Source organism: Plecotus auritus, assembly GCF_963455305.1.
Source record: "Plecotus auritus genome assembly, chromosome: 10".
NCBI lineage: Eukaryota > Metazoa > Chordata > Mammalia > Chiroptera > Vespertilionidae > Plecotus > Plecotus auritus.
In genome coordinates this window covers 44,883,770-44,905,535 of record NC_137785.1, presented here as the reverse complement: position 1 = coordinate 44,905,535, position 21,766 = coordinate 44,883,770, and the positions used below count along the sequence as shown (strand labels likewise).

At 50.2% G+C, this 21,766-nt stretch overlaps 1 protein-coding gene across 4 annotated transcripts in view; it reads left to right on the top strand.

Moving 5' to 3' along the window:
- The window catches only part of ZFHX3 (zinc finger homeobox 3), a 974,639-nt gene that overhangs the window by 817,243 nt on the left and 135,630 nt on the right, over positions 1–21,766 (top strand). For all 4 annotated transcript variants that reach the window (XM_080646078.1, XM_080646081.1, XM_080646079.1 and 1 more), the window contains one exon: positions 2,188–2,684. In XM_080646078.1, the coding sequence (XP_080502204.1) occupies positions 2,188–2,684 (497 nt within the window). The remainder of the gene's footprint in view (positions 1–2,187; positions 2,685–21,766) is intronic.

Here is a 21,766-nt window from a genome sequence, read left to right as displayed (position 1 = left end):
TCACTTGCTGGGGCTCTCCTCCTAATCCCTGTGAGTTAGGGCAGGTTCTACTTTTCGGGGCCTGACTTAGTTCCTGCCAGCGCTATGGATTGTAGGATTCTAAGCCCCGGGCTTGTTTCTCCCAGGTTTGGTGCTCGGTTCCCCCTCGTCTCACGGCTTCTCTGCTTCTGTCTTGGATTTGCATTTCATGTGAAGAGCTGGGAGTGGGAATAGGGACTTACTCCTCTGTGTGTCCAAGGACTTCTCATTTTCACGCAAGCATCCAACAAGTGGCAGTCGAATTTCTCTTTAGAGCGATGTTGATAAGCCCAGGTTACATTTCAGAAGTGGAGAAGGTTTGCTGCTTCAGGTGGTTGGCACCAGAAACAAATATGTGCTTGCTCCTCGCCTCCCCCTCCGGGCAGTTTCCGCTTCCACTGAACACCGCGCACATTGCATGGATGCTGTTTGGTCTTGGTCCCCAGGAGGGGGCAGAGCTTTTAGGCTTTTTTCCTCCTCTTTTTCTCTCTTGTCCTAAAAAGAATGTCTTCGTGATGGCTCCTCTCACCAGGGGAGATGGCAGGAGAGGAGACCAGCAGAAAGCTCCCCGTGCAGACTTCTGTGGCTTGCTAGGCCGTCCAGAGGCTTCAAACGCAGCCGGCTGCTCTGTTGAGCCCGCACTGATCTTCTCACTGGAGGTGCCCCGAGTAGTGTAAATTTTAAAAATCATTTAAAAGTATATGTAACGTCTTTTCTTTGATTAACCACTAACTTGGATTCGAATCCATCATTAAAAGAAAAATAACCTCAGCCCAACCACATGTAAAAGGTCAGGTTTAAATATCAGTTGGGGAGAGGCAGGGCAGACATAGCTCAAGTGTGCATGTGTTCGGGGCAGAGGCAGAAAATAAGAGCCCGGTGCTCAGCGTTCTGCTGGACTGCACACTTCTGAGGGGTGGAGGGAAGGCCGCTCTTCACAAGCCTCGCTGGTGGTATGAGTAAGAGCGTGCCGTGTTAACTTGCTGCTGGTGAGTGAGAGCCGCTCCCTGGGTGATGCAGGGCAGTGATGCACCACAAAAGCACAGGGGTGGGGAGGAAGAGCAGAGCTTTCTCAGGCCCTTTTCCTGGGAGCTGGGTGGATGGAGACTGTGAGCTGACCTTTGCATTTCACTGCTGATCCCAAATCCACCTTCCGGTTCGCTTCCCAGACCTTCTCACCCTTGCCTGGCACAGCGGACCTGTGGGCATAGGTGGAGGGACTTTCTGGAGGCTCAGTGAAATGACTGGCCCTGCCCTAAAGAGGAAGCCCCCGGTGGGGACACTGGGCAGCATGTGGTTCTGTCCAAGTCTGACTTATGGCAAAGGAGAATGTGACATTAGACCTCCGTTTCACGCAGCGTGGGGCTCAGAAAGGGAAAAGATGGCACTCCTGGGGCATGTGGGAGGAGCTGGCACCATTGAGGGGCAGGTCGGATATTGATCAGTGGGCTGTGATAAGGAGATCTTTCCCGAAATCTCAGATTTAGACCTGCACTGTCCAATACTAGCCACGTGTGGCCATCTAAATTTAAATGAATTAAACATAAATAAAATTTCAGTTTCTCCTTGCACCTTAGCCATATTTCAAGTGTTCAGTAGTTCCATGTGGCCAGTGACGGCCACATTGGACAGTGCAGATACAAATGTTTCCATCTTCGCCCCCGAAAGTTCTCCTGGATGGCACTGCTTTAGGTGAGGTCTGATTCACCATAAAGGCTTGGTGTTATAGATTGCGGCTGTAACTCATTTCCAACTTTACAGGTTCTGAAGTTTCAGATTCTATTATGTCCAGTGAATGATGCTTATATCTACCTTTTCTTGGATCTAAGCGAGGGGCTAAATTGAAATATTCAAAAGATTATGGTTCCTGCCTCTTTCTAGGTGTTCTTCTCCAAAGGAACACACACACACACACATACACACACACACACACACACACACACACACACACACCCATAAAGCTTTTCACAAATTTTAGAAAGATCCAAATGCATAAAGGTGATTTTTGTGTGTGTGGTTTTTCCAGTTAGTAGCACCTTTCAACACTTGAAATGTCATCTTTTTTCTCCTTGAACCCAGGTGGAGGGGAGTGGAGGGCAGGGAGGTGCCCAGGGATGGCTGCAGCTGTGAGCCTGGCCGCTGATTCTCCTCTCCTCTCCTTCCCCGCAGTGGGCGGTGAGATCCCCCTAGACATGCGGCTGGGCGGCGGGCAGCTGGTGTCGGAGGAGCTGATGAACCTGGGCGAGAGCTTCATCCAGACCAACGACCCGTCGCTGAAGCTCTTCCAGTGCGCCGTGTGCAACAAGTTCACCACGGACAACCTGGACCTGCTGGGGCTGCACATGAACGTGGAGCGCAGCCTCCCCGAGGACGAGTGGAAGGCCGTGATGGGGGACTCGTACCAGTGCAAGCTCTGCCGCTACAACACGCAGCTCAAGGCCAACTTCCAGCTGCACTGCAAGACGGACAAGCACGTGCAGAAGTACCAGCTGGTGGCCCACATCAAGGAGGGCGGCAAAGCCAACGAGTGGCGGCTCAAGTGCGTGGCCATCGGCAACCCCGTCCACCTCAAGTGCAACGCCTGCGACTACTACACCAACAGCTTGGAGAAGCTGCGGCTGCACACGGTCAACTCCAGGCACGAGGCCAGCCTGAAGCTGTACAAGGTAAGGCCCGGCTGTCTCGGGGAGCAGTGGATCTGCTCCCTGGGAGATGGCGAGGGTTGGTGACCCGGTGTGCGAAGGGGCGCTAACATCCGCTTCCTCACGCAGCCGAGTGGGTGGCAGGCGTCCGCGGGTACGTGAAGGGTCTCCGTGCGCTGCCCCGTTTTAGAGGCAGGCCTGTTTGCGGAAGCCCAGCACTGTCCCATTGTTCCCCTCGCCCTCCGACTGTCTCTAGGGTTGGCTTTCCTTCCTGCATCACAGTTACCTTGTGCGCCTGTTTCCCTCGCCCCTGCGAGCTTTCGCTCCCCTTGTCCATCCCATCTCACCGCTCCCTTAAAATAATCTCTCTCCCGGATATTCTTGGGGTGCTTGGTGCTCTTGTTCATTCGTTTGTTCACTCAACAGATACACACCTGCTGTATACCAGGCACTGTTCTGGGTACGTGCCTGCATCCGTGCACAAAACAGACACAAATCCCTTCCCTCTTCCCGGAAATGGGTGCTGCACACAGGGAGTAAGTTAGACAGTAAGTAGGCTAGACGGCGGGAAATGCTACGGGGGGGAGCAAGGGTCAGGCAGGGGGTTCCCTTGTTCTTTTCCTCGGTCTTCCCCCATCCTATGCCCCCTTTCTCTTCCGTGTATTTTTATTCCCTTTTCCAGGCTTCTCCCATCTTCCTCCTCTTGTCTGTCCTCTCTCCCCTCCCTCCCTCCCTCCCTTCCTTCCTCCCTCCCTCCCTCTCTCCCTCCCTCCCTCTCTCTCTCCCTCCCTCCCTCCCTCTCTCCCTCCCTCCCTCTCTCCTTTAACCCCCTCCCTGACCCCTCCCGGCCATCTCTCTGCCCATAGACTGTAACGAGGAGCTGGTGCTCAGATACTGTAAATAGTCCTCTCACTCGCACGGCAAAATTGCTCCAGACGCTTCTATTGATTTTCACTGGACTTAAAGCCTCACCTTTTTCTCTAATCATCCCGTAATGGCTTTAGTATGAACAGTCAGGTACAAATCGCCATAAATCTGCCCAGCTCCCTCCACATACCATCCACGCCCTCACTCCCTCTTCCCCTTTCCTCCCTGTATTGTCAGTCTCTCCTCTTTCCTTTCACACGGGGTCTCGCGTCTTTGGGCCAAGGGGGGTTGAGTTTCTGCTGAACCTGAGCTGCTGTCATCATCCCCTTGCTATTCACAGCGATTTTCAGTAGAGGCTCCGATGGGGAAGGCTCCCGACCCTCCCCCGACACGGTCTCCGAGACATTGATGACTGGAACGTGTTTTACAGTTGCTCGCTCTGAGGCTGGCGGGAGGCCTGTGTAGCATTGGATGAGAACCCATTTTAGGGAAAGGAGGAGGAAGCAGGAATGAGGCAGTGGGAATAGAATGTTCTGGAAGTGACAGCTTACTCCGGCATGGAGGGGCTCAGCTGGTGCCATGGGGAAGGTCTGGACACCACGTAGCCAGCCCCCTGGTCCTAAGTGATCAGGAACCTCACTGGGTGGCTCAGTGTTGTGCCACGGTGGAAATCAAAGGCTCTTTGTGGTGAGCTGAAATTGGAGGTCTAACTGGCCACAGGGTGGTGCCGATGTGGTCAAGAAAGCCTGATGGAAAAACCAGTGGAAAGAAGTTTCCGAAGGACCCCACCGAGCAGCATTGGTACAAAGGACTCGGTGTGGCTGTGGAAGGTTGTGTGCAACTTTGATGAAGGTCGTTTAGAGGTGGCATGAAGCCAGTCTCCTCCATCCAAGGAAAAAATTGCTCTCCAAATTATAAAACGCGCACAGTGGTGATTACCTCCGCGCTGCGTCCTCCAGTAAGAGCGTACCAGGCCCCGGCTTTGCTTCCAGAGGGCCTGGGACCGGGATGATTTGCTGAGAGTCTCCCCTCTTGGTACCCGAGCCATTTGCACGAGTCATACCGAGCGTCAGGTTTGAGGCGGTTTGTCAGATGGATGTCTCCATCCTCCTCCCTGGCCTTATTTTTTCATTTGTAAAAAAAATTATTTATTTTTTAAAATATATTTTTATTGATTCCAGAGAGGAAGGGAGAGGGAGAGAGAGAGAGAGAGAGAGAGAGAGAGAGAGAGAGAGAGAGAAACATCAGTGATGAGAGAGAATCATCAATCACATCAATCAGCTGCCTCCTGCCACCTTATACTGGGAATCAAGCCTGCAACCTGGGCATGTGCTGTGACTGGGAATCGAACTGTGACCTCCTGGTTCATAGGTTGATGCCCAACCACTGAGCCACGCAGCCGGGCCATCTTTTTTTGTTTGTTTGTTTTTAAAGGGCGCTCAAAAAGGGCAGTGTGGGCGGAAGGGCCATAGGTTTGGGGATGCAGGATGGCACGTGGGGACCAGCGCCTGAGGGAGAGGTGCCCAAACAGTGCATTGGCTGGCACACCCTGTGACACCCGTCTGGTGTCCTTCGTCCCTGGGTAACGAGTGTCCCTCGCTGGCAGGGCTCTGCGGTGGGGGTGGGGCACTCTCCCGCCCACCTGGGGCTGACACGGGGACAGGCCTGTCATTCCAGCATCCTCACCTGGCCTTCCCGTCCCGCAGTGTGACTAAGACAGACTTCTCCTGCCACCGAGGGCTCCCTCTCCCAGGGTCTCGGGACTCCAGGCTTCGGGGGCGGACTGGAGGTGGTTTGAGAGCGAGTTTTTCTCTCGGCCCTGGTGTGGCCTGTAGTAAATGGAGATTGATTGCATGTTATTTTTCCTCTTGCTAATGTAATCCATTAGCCCAGCACATGCATAATCAGTTTAGTGCACAGTTAACTGGATGTAATCGAGTTCTTTACTGTCTGCTAGAGAAACAGCTCCAGATGCTCCTGACTGGGGAGGGCACCCCGCTTCTCGCACAGCCCTCCTGGCTCACCCCTTCCCAGTCCCCACCCCACCCCACCCCACCCCACTTGCCTGGCAAATTATTCATTATCGGTCAGGGAGACTCCCTGGCTTGCTTTCTGCTGCACCTACTCAAGTGGCCATGATGGATGGGACTTCCTGATAGGCCTCCCACCCTCTCTTTCAACTGAGGCTTTTATTCCCTCCTCTTCCTTTTTCATGTTGGAGGAGAGAGCAACGGTCTCAGGAGATGCAAGCGGAGGCGTGGCTTTCCGGTTTGTCATTTGACCTCACTCCGGTCCAGTCACTTCTCCTGGTGTCGTAAACACTGGAACACAGGTTGCTGTTCTAAGACTGAACTGCCTGGACACGGGAGACAACTTCTAATCCTGGCACGAGAGAGGGTTGGACTAATCTGCAAAACACCAACAAACAAACAAAAACCCCACAACCCAGCGATATTATCTCTGTTGCCTGGAATTGTCTAGTTTTGATTATTGTGTGAGAGCAGTTTTTAAATGAAGATTAATGTTCATTGCCTTCTCCCTCCCTGCCTCCTGGGAGTGTAAGGGCGGGGGCTGGGAGTGTGTAGGGGCCCAGACATCGGACGGACGGTGTTGCCTTTTCTCTGAACTGCAAGGTTACTTGTGTGGAGAGCTCGCGATTGGACGCCTGGCGTGAATTTTGTGTGACTCTAGCCCAGCCCCTAGTGGTCACCTGCCCGGATCCTCACACCTGCCATCATGGGACATCGAGATTGATCAAACAGCAGGCAGGCCAGCAGCCCTGTCCAGTTTAGCGGCTGGCTCTTGGTTTCTCTCCACAGCGACTCAGTTGAGCCCGAATGGAAGGGTGCTATGGAAAAGGTGCTGGTCTCTCAGCAGGGCTGCCGTTCTAGAGCACGAAGCATGCACCTTTCTGCTGCTTCACCGTGTGCGTGTGGGACCTGCACCCTCCCTGCCACGGAGATGTGGGTGCCCTCACTTATCTGAAATAGGGGAGCTGCAGATACAGCAGCCCCCCCTTCGTATTCACTGGGGATACTCGTTCCAAGACCCCCAGTGGTTGCCTGAATACACTAAGTTTTTGCCTATACATACATACCTAGAATGCAGTTTAACTTATAAATTAGGCATAGTAAGAGATGAACAACAACTAATAATAAAAGGGAACGATTAAAACGATATGCTGTAATAGGAGATGGATGTGGCACTAGGTAAAATAAGGGTTACTCGAACACAAGCACTGTGATACCAAAACGGCTGATCTGATGGCCAAGCCGAAGTGACTAACGGGTGGGGAGCGTATACAGCGAGGATATGCCGGACAAAGGGATGATTCACACCCCAGACAGGCTGGAGGAGACGATGTGGGATTTCATCACCTGACTCAGTACGGCGTGCAATTTAGAACTTACGGATTATTTCTGGAATTGTTCATTTAATAATTTTGGACTGCGGTGGGCTGTAGGAAACTGAAACCGTGGATAAGGGGGGACCACTGTGCGAACAGACATCTGCTCCTTGCTCCATGCTAGCCGAGATCCCGAGTCCAGTGTGCGGCTCTGGAGCTAGTGTGAGCTCTCCCGTGCTCATCTGGACGTTGCTGCTGCGCGGCGTCCCTGGTGAGCTGTCTGAAACTTGCCGTGTTTTCTGCTGGGGGAGGAGGGTGCAGAAAGGGCAGGTGGCGATCAGTGCACACCTGCCAACTATTAGAATCTGGTTTCCACTTTGATGTTTTTCTTCACCTGAGAGTCATTGGAATGGAAATCCATCAACTTGAGCAGATAGATTAAGACCCCACCAGAATCTATTACTCAAACAGTTCCCAGCTGAAGTTCCTTTGATTGGGCCAAGCCCGAAGGTTTCATATTAATCTTAAATTAGACACAAAGACGGTTGTCTACCACTGAGTTGGGTCTGGGCCCCATGTGGGCTGCCTTGGGCCAGCGAGGCAAACAGACGGTGAGATGCCAGCTCGACTTGGCTTGAAAGTAGGAGTTCGGCAGTGACTGACGGAAAAACACACCCAGACTCTCCAGGGAGTGGACTTTCACTTCTGCCATCCCCTTAGGATTATGCAAGGCCAAGGAGGAACCCCTTGGCCAGACTCTGCATCACTCTAGAATCCATCTTCTCCGTTCTTTCCCTGACGGACAAGAAACTCGTTGGCGTTCATGCCCCGAGCAGGGCTGTGAATTCACTATCGGGCACATGGACATATTGCAGAACATAGACGTCAGATATCTGGTTTGCAGTCTGCATTCCTCATGCTCCTTTAGGGGTGCAGGGAGGCTGGGTTGGGGTCTTAGGAAGACAGCTGCGTGGTTCATGCCCAGCGGTTGTGACTGTGGCCTTTGTTTGGTTTGCAAAGTGAAGTGTATAAGTCCTCCGGTGAGCCTCCCGCCCGCCTGGTCCTCTCCGCCCTGGCGTGGCCGCGTGTTTGAAGCGCAGGTGTGTGTCATCCGGCTTACATCGTCACTCTGGAGCCAGTTTCCTCAATCCTTGTTTTCTCATTTGAATGACTTATTTTTTTATTTTTTTTAAGTGCATACTGCTGCCTTCTTCTCCCCATACCTTGGTGCCTTCTACCAAAAATGAAAGGAGGGGAATGTTTTCGTGTGGTTGGTTTAGAAGGTGTGAAAGGCCAGCTGTTTGGGTAAATTTCAGCACATTTAGCCTTCATGCCCTCAGTCTCCTGGAGCAGCCATGGGTCTGAAGTTCATTTCCCCCACTTGATGGCTGGCCTTACGGAGGTGGGGCCCCTGCAGCTTGGGCTGGGAGGCTGCACATGGGTCCCCCAGTCACGACCGAGGAGCCCCGGTTAGCTCCGGCAGGATTTCTGGCCACAGTTAACCTCAGGGGAACTCTGGGAAGATGGAAAGACATTTTTTTTGAGAGAGTGCCCCTGCCATGAGAAAGTTCATCGTTGACTGCTGTGGTGATGATGGCCATCCTATCGTCAGTGTGTGCAGTGCAAGTTGACTCCACACCGCAGAGCGGTCCTGCCCTCACCTCCCTCCAAAACCACCCGCCCACCTTCATCTGAATCCCCGGTGGGTACTGTTTTCGTCAACACATTCATCCTGCCCATTGGCTTTAAGCACAAGCTTTGCCCTGATCCCTCTGGTTACGGTCATGCACACGTTCATGTCAAGAAGGTAGGGTCCGTGTTACCTTTTGGCTCTTACATATCTGGCACCACATAGTGGAATTGAAATCTCACTAGATGTGCCCGTTTTTAAAAAGTCCAGTGCTGTGTATGCCTCCTGTGGAAAATCTAGTTTTACAGCCACGAACCATAACACTTTCCTCATTTTTCCAAAAGCTTCTGCTATTTTTGTTTACTCTTTTGTTTCTCTGAATCTCTTTTTTTTTTTTTTTTTTTTTTGTGGAAGGTAAAGATAAGCCCCTGTGAAAATACTGTGTTCTTAATTATTTCTTATGAGACTATCGTAATATGTTATCTCAAATGTAAGCTAATAATAAAATATGTATTCCTTATTTTTATGGTAAAAATAATTATTATGTGTAATATATGTTCACTGGAGAACATTTGAACAAACCAGGAAGAGAAAATAAATATTAGCCTAATCCTACGATACATATATTTTTTTAAAAATATGTTTTTATTGGGTTTAGAGAGAGAGAGAGCAAGGGCGAGGGAGGGAGACAGAAAAACATTGATGTGAGAGAGAAAAACATGGATTAGCTGCCTCCCCGACCTGCCCAGACCCAGGGATTGAACCCAGAATCTGGGCATGTGCCCTGAAGGGAATCAAACTGGCAACCTCCTGGTGCATGGGACCACACCCAGCCAACTGAGCCACACCAGCCAGATCCATACAACATATTTTTATTTCCTTCTTTTCATATAGCTTAGGCATTTTACAAAATCGGACCTGAGCCCTTTCTGATATCTTTAAAAGTATTTTTCAATAATTTTTTTAAATGGAATTTTTTTTCTACTCTCCTACTCTATTTTCCAGAAGCAAATCACTGTTATATTTAAATTATATCCTTTTTTTTCTGTTTATACTGATATAAATGTGTATGTATGAGTGTGTACATAGACACACTGTTCACTTAAAAACCTTTATAGACACACTAGAGGCTGGGTGCACGAAAATTAGTGCACTCGGGGGGGGGTCCCCCTCAGCCCTGCTGCGCCCTCTCACCGCCTGGGAGCCCTTGGGGGATGTCCGACTGACAGCTTAGGAGGCGACCGGTGGGCTGATCAGGCGCCGGCCGGCGACTGGCTGGCCCTGCCGCCACCCCCTGGTTGCTGTCCCGTCCCTCTGCCTGCTGGCATCTGCCCTGGCTGGCCTGGCACCGCCCACTCGCTGGCACCGCCCCCCGCCGACCTGTGGTTCTGCCATTTGGTCAATTTGCGTATTAGGCTTTTATTATATAGGTTAGGATAGGAAGCTCTTGGCTTGTTCTTTTCATATAACTTTTAATCTGAACATCATTTCAGATCAGTACATATAGATCTAGTTCACTTTTTTTTGTGGTTACATAGTATTCCATTTATTAACTGTCCTGAAAACTTAGCAGAAAACCTCCTTCCTCGGCTATAGGTTTACCAAACATTGTCAAGTCTTCAGTTTAGAAGTTTCTTTTAATGTATAGTATTTTAGAAAAAAAAATGAAGTTGATCCGATTAAAAAACAAGAAGAAACAAACAGTAAGAGACAAACTAGTCTCATTGATGTTTGAGGCTATTTTCAGCGTTTTGCTGTGGGGACCAAGTGTACACATACATCTCTCCACCTGGGCTGCTCCGAGAAGGGGGCTCGCTGGGTTCCAGGGGCAGTAGCCGTGGTTACTCTAGTTTTTCCTGGCTCTTCAGAAAGAAGGTGACCACCCCCTCCCACCAACCCCATGAGGTGACACTCGGACCCGCACACCGTGCCCAGCTCGATGTTATTTTCCTGTTTTCTTCAAACTGGAACAGCCGGTCTAGCCTGGGGCTCTAGAGAGTAGGTTCGGTGAACTTCTTTTCACGTGGTTATTGGCGGTGTGTTTTTCTGTAGCGGCTCTGCTGCTTGTGGCCTTGGCCTTTATTTTTCTTGGTTTGTCCCTTTACCTGGTTGATTTCCGACGGCTCTTGGTTCATGGCGGCCACCCGTCCCCGTTGTGCTGTGGCTGTCCCCCAGTCTTTCGTGCGTCTGTCACTCAACTTACGGTGCATTTTAACATATAGAAACTTTTCACTTCCGTGACCAATCTGTTTTGCTTCTAACTTTTCTCTTTTCTCAGGGAAGCTTTTTTTTTTTTTGGTTAAATTATAAAATAATAAAAGTGACAGCTAACACCTAGGCAGTGTTTATTATAAGCCAGATACTGTCATCGCAGCTTCCCATGTATTAACTTGATTTCGTCTTCTGTTCCTATGCCTGTATTCAAATGGGGAAACTGAGGCATAAGCTAGTGAGTGTTGTTGGAGTCAGGGCTCAAACCTAGGCTGATAGGCATTACTTGATCAATATCTTCCTCAGGATAGCCGCTGCCCCAGTTGTGTCTTTAACCCTCGAGGAATGGCCATTGTGGGGGCATTTAAAGGGCCCCTGTTTTGAGTATTGTGTGACTTAGAGCTGCATTCTCTTTCAAATTGGATGGTTGATTGCCCAATAATTCCTTCAATAGCTATCCTCTCTCGCTGATGTGAAAAGCCATGTTTATCGTCCCTGGTTCTCTAAATCTAGTAGGGTGTCCCTTGAACAGTCCACATAGCACTGTTTGCCGGGAAGCACCCAGGAGCAAGAAGAGGGAACAGAGACACAGCCCTCCTTTCAAGGCTGTGAGGTCTTGGGGATGAAATTCCCTCCTCTCACCTTTCCCTGTTCCTCCCCAGCATGCTCCCCAGGGTGGAATTTCTTGGATTAATTACCTTCCTCCAATTCACTGGGACGAAGGCGGCTCTAGGAGAGACAGGCTTGGGAAAGGGACCGGGTTTCTCATTGTCCCTTAATGGAGTCTGTGGGTCTCATTTCCTCCCTCCCTCCCTCCCTCCCTCCCTCCCTCCCTCCCTCCCTCCCTCCTTCCCTTCCTCCCTCTCTCTCTCTTTCTCTCTCTCTTTCTCTCTCTCTCTCTCAGGCCAGGGAACAAATACTAAAAGTCCTAAACGTTCCCTTTTCTGAAGTTCTTACTCGGAGAGCGTGAGGTAACGTGGCTGCGCCTGTGTATTTTCAGTGTGAGTGGTTTGCAGTGCTGGGGGGTAGGTCAGCTCCTTTTGGATGCCAAAGAAGCTGTTTCACGGCCCCTGACTTGGGCGGAGGAGCAAGGAGGTCTGATTTCAGAAATTCTAAGAACTGCTGCTTTGTCCAAGTCCTTGAAAGCCTCCCCAACCCCAAATTCTCATGCTAAAAGCCCTAGATCTTCTGGTGACAGAAAAATCTCAAACTGTCAGTCGCCTGCAGCCCACCCCCACGCGGAGGATAAGCCACACAGTGGAATTCCTTGCACGGATGCCGCCTGCTGTCTCAGGGGTGGTCCGCGACCCTCGGCCGAGTTTCACCACCATCACTCCGTCGCTGCCACATTCCAGAGAAACTCCATGTGTCACAGTTGTGCCAGGCAAACCCGAGCTGGCAGGGAAAGGGTGCCATATAGCGGGGCCAGGGCAGGAACCCCGCGTTCAGCCCTTCCAATGTGCCCAGGACTCAGACTGAAAGCACTTGATAGAAAAGGGCACATTTTGCCGAAACCGGTTTGGCTCAGTGGATAGAGCGTCGGCCTGCGGACTAAAGGGTCCCGGGTTCGATTCCGGTCAAGGGCATGTACGTTGGTTGCGGGCACATCCCCAGTGGGAGGTGTGCAGGAGGCAGCTGATCGATGTTTCTCTCTCATCGATGTTTCTAACTCTCTATCCCTCTCCCTTCCTCTCTGTAAAAAATCAATAAAATATATTAAAAAAAAAAAAAGAAAAAGAAAAAGAAAAGGGCACATTTGACGAGATGGAGTCCCAACAGGTGTTTCTGATGTTTTGTTTTGAAAGGGAAATTGTGAGGGAATAATTAAGCAGAAAAGTTGTCAGGAAAAGGCAGACTTTTTACATAATTACATAACACACCTGAACCATGTTCTTGATTCTGTTTTCAACAACTTGAAAGTATAAACACTATTGAAGGGTAGGGTGGGAAAAGCTGTTACTGTGAAACCATTTTGGTGGTTTTATTCTTTGACAGGCGATAATGTCAGGTTTCCAGCACTTTTTTTTTTTTAAACAATCAGGATATGGGACAAAAGTTAAAGACAGCCCGGCTGGCATGGCTCAGTGGTTGAGCATGGACCCATGAACCAGGAGGTCACAGTTTGATTTCTGGTCAGGGCACATGCCCGGGTTGCAGGCTCCTGGTAGGGGGCGTGCAGGAGGCAGCCGATCAATGATTCTCTCTCATCATGGATGTTTCTATCTCCCTCTTCCTTCCTCTCTGAAATCAATAAAAAAATATTTTTAAAAAATCGTTAAGGACAGAAAACCTATTGCTAACAGAAACGCCAGAGGTTATTAAGACCAGTGACTACGGGTGGTGATCCGAGGGCGCTAGAAACAGCCAGTGGAGGCCCCTGGGCAGGGTCAGCAAATTCAGCAAATAAAAACATGGAATACCCAATTAATGTAAATTTCAGATCAACAGCAAATTCTTTTTTTATTATAAGAATGTACCCTAAAATGTCATTACGGCGTCTCCTTATCTGAAATCCATATTTAACCAGGATTCTGTCATTGTACCTGGCATGACCCCACCTCTGGATGGTGAGGAAAGTCTCTCGCGGCGTCCTGCCAGCAGCCTCCAGAGACAGCTTCCTAGTTGGTAAAACCTCTTTTTTTTTTCCCCCCCAATGGCTCCCAACAAAAGAGGAAAATTACAAACGCCTCCAATGATGATTTCCAATTTTTGTTATTTATAGAAAACTGTCACATCAGATTTTCACATTTTCTACATTAAATAAAGTGCTTTTCCTATAATGAAATCTGAAATTTTCTCCAGAGCTATTTGTTAAAATTTGCTTTTCAGTAATTTTTCCCATTATTTCCTTTGATTGAAGTGCCTTCGAGCCACAGGGTTCAGGATGCCCCGTAGAGCCTACCGCCGCTTCTTCGCCAGGTGTGTCCTCGCTCACTGGCTCCTGGGCTCCGCCTGTAGCTGCCGCTCACATGCAGGTGACGGAGAGTCACAGCACTTGAGCGCTGGCTGTTGTGCAGGGAAGACCCCAAGTGTCCACCCTGTACAGGACGCTAGTAGGAATGCCGAGAGAAGGTTTGAATTGGACTAATCATCAGGAATGATTAGGGAGCTTCTCTAGGGCCTGCGTCCTCATCCTGTAAATGGCAAACTAGTGAGAAGGTCAGAAATGTTTATCTACTGAGAGTGTTTGATTTGTAACCTGTTAATTAGCAAGGCAGGTCCCCAGGCCCCAGATGGGGGCCTCCAAAGCATATCCACACTCTTAGGTCAACAACTGTAACCACCGTTCATCGGCCAGGACAGCCCGTGGGTTGGATTTGTGGAAGGAGTTTCACACCCACGGGCCAGCCTGTTGCGTCTTTCTCCCTCTCGGCTCTTTCTGGTGACGGGCTGGTTCCTGAGGGTTGCTGGGTCTTTGTAACCACTTTTGGGCTGGCATCTGGACTTCCTGAGTGACCTGTTACACCTGGTCTCCTTGCTTTCCCGGCTCTCGGAACAAGGCAGAGGTATGGCCCCAGGGACCAGCAGGTCTGTGGCGGGCAGCGCCCCTGCCCCTGTCCCCTCTCCTGCTCTCCTGCTACTGGTTTGGACCCCAGCACTTAGGAGATTGTTCCCTGGCATGGTCTCTGGGACACACATTCCTGGGAGGGGAAGGGATCTCTCCCCCGGGGTCGGCACCATTCGCCGGGTGCTGACTTTATGTAGACTTGGGCTGATGCATCTGTAACGTGTTATTTGAAATAGCTGGTCTGCGTGGGGAGCCCAGCGCAGGAGTCGCCGAGCCGAGGTGGATCCAGAGTAATCGTCCCCCTTCCTGGTGCTTCACGTTTCCGTTTTCCCCTCCTGCCACCCCCTCTCTCGTTTTCGAACATCATTAAAGATGAAGGAGCTTGGGGAGCATTCCTAGCCCTTCCAGTCAGCCAGGCCAAGAGGCGCGGGGCCCGGGGCTGCGATTTCCTCCTCCCCGAGACGTGAGTCAGCGAGCGACTCCGCAGCCGGCTGTGGTGTGGAAGCACCGTGGGAGCGATTTGGCTGCAGGCGTCTGCTTGTATGTGTTTGTTCGCTTTCTGGTTCTCAGATGAGGATCTGACCATTTTTACTATTTTTCTTTTGCTCAGACTGGGTTCCCATTCGTGGTGGCCACAGCTGCCAGTGTAGGAAGAGCAGTTTCTCCAGGGACAAGAGTTCTGTGCTCCGTCCAGTCTTTTTGTGTCCAGCACTGAATCCGCATCTCGTTCTCCATCTCTTTTCTCTCACGCTAACTCCTGCCTCTGAGCCTTCGGTGCTTGAGTTCATGGAAGGTCCAGACTCGGGCATCTGCCGGTTTGTTCTGAGCTGGCGGGTTCTCCAGTCAAGCTTCCGGGGATGACTTTTCCTCTCTGATGCTCTCGGTCCCAGAGGACCCCCCACAGTCCCTCGATGCTGCTTCTGCATTCTGACTGTCTCCCACAAACACTGCCACATGCCTCCCTTCTCTGCCTGGCCTGGCCTCTTTTCCTCTTGGAGCGTGGCATTTGGAATAAAGTCTCACCTGGGGAAGTCTCAGACAGCGGTGACAAAGCCCAGCTCTGCTGGGAAGCCTAATTACACAGCTAATTAATCCAACAGATGTCAGTGTAAGTGCTCATTTCTCCGTAATTTGGATGCACGCATCCCACATTGTGAAGATAGGCTTCGGGCCTATTGCAAAAGTCTTTTTTTTATCAGACTTTAAAGACTAGCATGTTTCCTGGTCAGTCTTCTCATATTCGAGCCAGACATTTCTGGTTTTCCAGAAAGATCTCTCCTGCTCCAGCAGCTGCAGATGGCATCGCTGTCCTGGGTGCTTGTCACACCACTTGCACCGAGCTGGTCTCTGTGTCGTGCATTAGTTTGTTGCTTCAACTGGTTTGTGAGTCTCTTCAGAACATGGGCTGCCATAACCTCGTAGGGATCTCTCAGGAGTTCAGCACCAGACAGGTGGACGCCAGCACGGGGTCACCAGCTTTTCCCTTCACCTTCTCTTTTCAAGCACGTTTGTTTGTGATGAAAGTAGCTGAAGAGTGTTGGGAAGGTGCCATTTTGATATAAGAGGGTAAAAACACAGAGCCTGTATGGTTTGGTTAGTGAAATTGAACAACTCCTGGGTGGGACAGAGAAGGGTCCTGGGAGGTGGGGGAGGGGTGTCTGGAAGCAGGGGGAGGGGAGGAGGGGTGGGAATGGAGCAGGTAGGAGGGCAGGCGCTGTTGTCTGCAGGTGGCCCTGGACCTCAGGCCTCAGGCTAGAGCCTGTGCTCAGGGAAGTGGACTGGTTCCTAGTGGGGGGCGGGGGGACCTGCCCGAGGCCACACTGACCGACTTCTCTCTGCTAACAACTTCCCTCGGTCGTGCCAGTCATGTGAGTGAACTCAAGATACTCCCTCCTAATTAATCATTGGATCCAGAAACCACACATTTCACCACGGATGTGATGGGTCCCCAGTGGCCTCCTTGTCACCAAATCCATCGGCCATGTTCTAACCCCACTCGATCTTTCACAGCCTTTGCCACCTGTCCCCCGCACCCCCCTTCCTCCTCCGCCCTTGGCTTCTGTGACACCATCTCCTGGTTTCTCCAGGCCGTCTCTGGTCCTCCTCCTTCTTGGTCTTCTTGTTGGCTTCTCCTCTGTTACGTAATAGTCAATGTTGGACTCCCCAGGGCTTGGCCCAGGCCCCTTCTTTCTGTTTATAACTTTCCCTAAGTGCCTAATTCAATCCAGTGGTTTTAAACATCTGCCTTCTGCTGACACTCAAATCTGTATCTCCAGCCGTTACCAGACATTTCCATTCAAATGTGTGGAGACGGATCCTCAGACTTAACGTGGTCTGGAGAGAAGCCTTGGTGACTGTAACCCCACCCACCCCCTCTCTCCTCCGGGCCCCTGCCTCTTGGTCAGGGCCACCACTGGTCTGCCATTTGCCGAAAGACAGGGAGTTGTTTGAGAGCCGCTCTTTCTCTCACTCACCTATTCCCAAGCTCGCAGTAAGCCCCACAATATGTCCCCAGCACCTGCCCCGTTGTCTCTTACTGTGCAAACTCTCTCCATGCTTCTGTTCTCGTCCCTTACAATGCACCCTCCATACGGTGATTCTGTGACGAGGTAAGAGCCAACCACGACTCTCCACCCCAGGTAAAATAAAAGCCGAATTCTATCCTGTGGCTGACAAACCTCCTTGTGATCTGGACTCCACCCACCCTGCCAGCCTCATCTTGTAACAGCCTCCCCTTTGCCCTCTACACCTCACCCCACCGCCCTGCTTCCTGTTCCTGCAGCATGCCAAGCACACCCCTGCCTCAGGGCTTCTGCACTTGCTGTCCCGCTGCCTGGCACGCACTTCCCTGGCCTTGACCATCATCTCTCATGAGATGTCTGGTCCTCAGACTCTCCCTGACCGCCCACTCTCAAGTAGCAACAGCATCACTTCACCCAAGTTTACTTCTCTCTTTTTCTTGTTTGTTGTTTATTTATTTGTCTCACAAAAGATCAGGGACCTCGGTTGTCTTCTTAATGGCTGTATCCCTGGTGTTTAGAACAGTGTCTGACACCAGCCCAATAAATATTTATTGAATCACAAAAGTACTGGCAGAATGTGCCCATGATTTTCCTACTGCCATGGAATCTGGTGTAGCAGCTCTGCCTGAACCTTTCATGATTTAGAGTCCAAATTCATATATTCAAGTAAAATGGGCGTCCCGTGTGGACCAGAGCATCCCAGAGCTGTTCAGAGCTGCGTCATTTACCAGCAGTTTTGCGCAGAGCTTATTCCTGCATTGACCCACGGAGAAACAGTCCTGGGACAGTTGTGAGCTTGTGTCCAAGTACTTTGAAAATTCCCACATGCAGCCTGGCCTGGGCTCTGATCCCAAAATTCTGTTGACCCAAATCACAACACTTTGTACTCAGCCATCCTAGAGACTCATGATGTTGGAGACAAATGAATGGAGCTTTTCCCCTTTTAGTTAGCGCTGAAGTCCGTCTTATAGTGGCCCTTCTCTACGCAGTTATGGGACCCTTCATAGCAGTATCTGCTTCTTCTCATCCAACTCTGTGTCCTTCCCAGGGCCTTGCAGACACTTGAGTGCCAGCAGGATTTGATATCCAAACATGGATCTTAAATATAGAAATATAAATATTGGGTTCAGCCCTGAAGAGCCTACTCCTTCTGTTTGCTCTCCAACTCCCTGTCCGTGTCTAAATGATGCTAATTAGCCCCAGATCTGGTTGTTCCCGGGAGAACCATGTTCCTGATGGCAAAACACAGCCTCGGGGAGAGAGGAACTCCAGTGTCCTCCCTCCCCTCCTCCTGCCCATGTTCAAGCCACATCTCTTCCAGCACCTGCTATGCGCAGGGTAATGTGCTAACTTAAGGGCTGTGGCCCTTAACTTCATAAACTTTGTTGACTGTGATCCAAGAAAGAGATACATTTTACATTGGTGAATCAGCACATATGGATAGGTATTCGGCATATATAAGTTTTATTAAATAATTTTATCCTTACTGCATGGCAACATTCAGATGCTTTCTATTTTATCCTTTCTGTTGTCTTACACAAATGCTGGTGGTGTGCTCAAGGCATTGACTTCATATTCCACTAATGCAGTGACCCTCAGGGAGATTTAAAAAAAAAAAAGTGTGTGCCCCGCCCAACCCTCAGTTCCCATCTTGCTTGCTGTGGGGTTCTTGGGCGCAGCCCCAGGTTGAGAACCACGGCCTTCATGGATCGCTACCTGCAGTTTGGAAAGCATTGCCATGCAGGACTCGGACAGGAGCTGATCATTCAGGAAGAGCTGTCAGATCTGTACACAGAGTTATCCAAGATGGAGGGAGGGGGAAGTCACCTCCAGGTGGTCAGATCAGAGGAGGCCTCTTGGAAGAGAGAGGGAGGCTGAAGTTTGGGCAGGCTCTGAAGACGGAGTGGCCGCATAGGTGGGCACTCCGGACAGAGGACAAAGGCAGATTTGTTTATTCTGCTTGCTGAGCCCAAGGCCATAATTCTAAACGGGTTCTAGTAATTAGAACTTCCTTTCATGCGCTGTGGATTAGTGTAACTTTTCAAAGAAAATCAGTTCTGAGCTAAATATTTCATCCTAAGGACACACTGGGCCTTTTGGTGTTTCGCTAATAAGGTCTGCTCAAATGAGCTGTTAAAATAATCTACACATATAAAAGCCCAGTGATCGGAAGGGTGGGATGATCAGACAACCAGAATGACCTGTGGCTATGACATGCACTGCAGCAGCCAATTAGCTGATCTGGGCCCCAATTGGCCCACCCCCAGCCAGCCCTGCCCCCGATCGCCCCCCCGCCACCATGATCGGGGGACAGGGTCAGCCAACCAACCACCTGCAGCCCCTCCTCCCTGCCAGCCTGGCCTGATAGGCCCCCATCGGGGCGGGCTGGCCGGACCCCACCCATGCATGAATTTGTGCACCTGGGCCTCTAGTAAAAGTACTAAAACCCCCATAAACATAGTTAATACTATATATACTTGCTGAAATATTTGTGGGGGACAGTGTACTGGTGTCTGAAACATACTCTGAAATGCATCAGAAACGTTGGCTGCATTGATAGGTGTATCAATGGATGGATAGGCATACAGCTAAGTATTAGTTTAGCAGCTGGGTGGTAGGTATATAGGTGTCTACTATGTGATACCCCCCCACCCCCACCCCGCCGTCCTCCCCTCTGCCTTCCCACAACATGGAGAGCGCGATACTGATGTGCTGCTGTGTCTGTGAAGACAGGGCTCAGATGGGTTATTTCTGCTTTTTACCGACAGGGGCGTACGTTTCACTGGCAGCAGAAACATCGCCCAATCGAGAGCTCTCAGACCCTGCAGGGGGGGCGGGGGAGTCTGCAGGCTCTTGGTCGTTCCAGAAGTCTTGTTCCACTTACTCATGCATCCATTGGTTGATTCTTGAATGCGCCCTGACCGGGGATCGAACCCGCAACCTTGGCATTTCAGGACAACACTCTAACCAACTGAGCGACCCCGCCAGGGCCTCGTTCCAGATGTTGTGAATGCCAACCAGATGCCAGGCCCTAGAAAACTTGGAGGTAGGGCAACCAAGTGTCTTAGGGGACACCCAGGTAGCTCTTCAGCAGGTTTCAAAGAAGGAGAGGCTCCCGATGTCAGGCTGCCTGGGCTGAAATCCCAGCTCCTGTCCTTCACGGCTACATGGTGTTGGCCACGTGACTTAATCCCTCTCTGTTCCTCAGCTGTAAAACGGGCCACGGAAGCGACCTGCCTCACAGGAATGACCTGCCTCCTGGGACTGTGAGCGAGTTGAATGAGAGAACACGTGGGGTGTGCCCACCACGCAGTCAGCATATAGTGCACAAAGCAACGCGTGACTCTGTGAGAATACCACGTGTTTCCGTCAGTGTTTCCATTGTGTGATGAAGACCATGTGATTGAAGTTATTTTATAGTTTGTTTTTCATTAGCTTTGGGCTTGTCACACTTTCGGTTTGGGGGACAGAATGGATGGTGTTTTTTGGTTTGTTTGGTTTGGAGGAGGGAGAAAGAATTTTCCTTAAGAGAAATGTGACTAATGTGTAGTGAGTTGACTTTGGGCAAATAATTTAACCTTGGCCAGCCAGTCCCGGTTCTATCTGAAAAATGGGGGTCGGGGGGAGATGGCCAGTGAGTCAAGGCTCTATCTGAGAAATGGGGGCGTGGCCAGGCAGTCAGGGTCCTGTCTGAAAAATGGGGGGCGTGGCGAGATCCCAAAATTCCCCCCAGGCACTAAGAGTGTGTGCTCACAGGACTATATTTTTTAAGCATATGTCTGTCTCTTCTCCTAAGTGATGGAGCAAGAAGTGATCTAGTGAGGTGCTTCTGAAAATTAAGAAAGGGCTCCAAGTCCAGCTTTATTTTTGCTACAAATTGTTCGACCCCTTCTCTGAGAAGTGGCTAAGGTCCTCAGTTGTCAGAGGAATGAGCAGTGAGGTTACTTTTATTAACATCATTTTGTAATATTGTTCTGCATAACCTGGGGATTTCAGTATTTGATTACTTTTTTAAAGGAAAAACCCCACAGGACTTCCCACAGACACCAGCACACCGATATTTCCCTTCTGTGACCAAAATTAGGTGTCAGTAAGAATTTAGTCTTAGAAACTGGTTTAGAGTACACAGCACGCTCAGAACTGTATACTCTTCCTTTTTATTTTTCATTCCCATATTTACTCTAAAGAAACAAAAAATTAGAATCCAGAAATGTACAGCGTGGGGGACGGAGAGAGATTGAGAAGTGGAAGTTGCATTCCTGTTACACTAGAATGCATTTGGCTTTGGTGTCTCTTTATGTTTCGTATTTGTGTCTGTTTATGTTCCGTAACCTTGGCAATACCACAGAATATTGTAAAGGGGAGCAGCCTCTGAGCAGAGATGGAGTACTGGCTGGCGCTGCAGAGCCGCCATGTCCACCTCGCCGAAGCGTCCCTTTATATCGAAAACGGCAGGGCCGGGGGCGTGGGTGACTTCACCTTGCCTTAGGAGTCTTCCTGCAGTGTTGACATTGCTGTCCCTGACTGTGGCTGTCCCATCCCAGTCTCCAGTCACTGGAGGGAACACCTGCAGGTCAAGTGTGTAAAAACGTTTCCATGGCAACTCTTTGTTATCCATTAATTTAAAAGATTTCCAACATTTTTATTCAGGGGAAACTTTTTTTTTTTTTTAAAGACGCGCATTCCTCCTCTTCCCTTACTTGTGCATTGGAAGTTAATCTCCCTGGACTCTCAAGTTATGGATGTTTTCTTCCTACTCCACCTCTTTTGAAAGATGACTTTTTTTTGTTGTTAATGAGATTAAGGCTATACCTGGCATTTCTGATTACAGCTCTAAGTCAGTAAGTGGGTGGAGATGCCTCTCTCCTGCTCCTGGATTTGAAAGAACAATGCTATAATAATCTGGAACGTCAGAAACGATGTGCAAAGTGTGGGCCACAGAAAGAACCTCACAAGTTCACTGCCTCGACGATTAGGTCGGTGTGAGCAGATCTGGAAGGAGTACGTGAGCAACGGGACGCT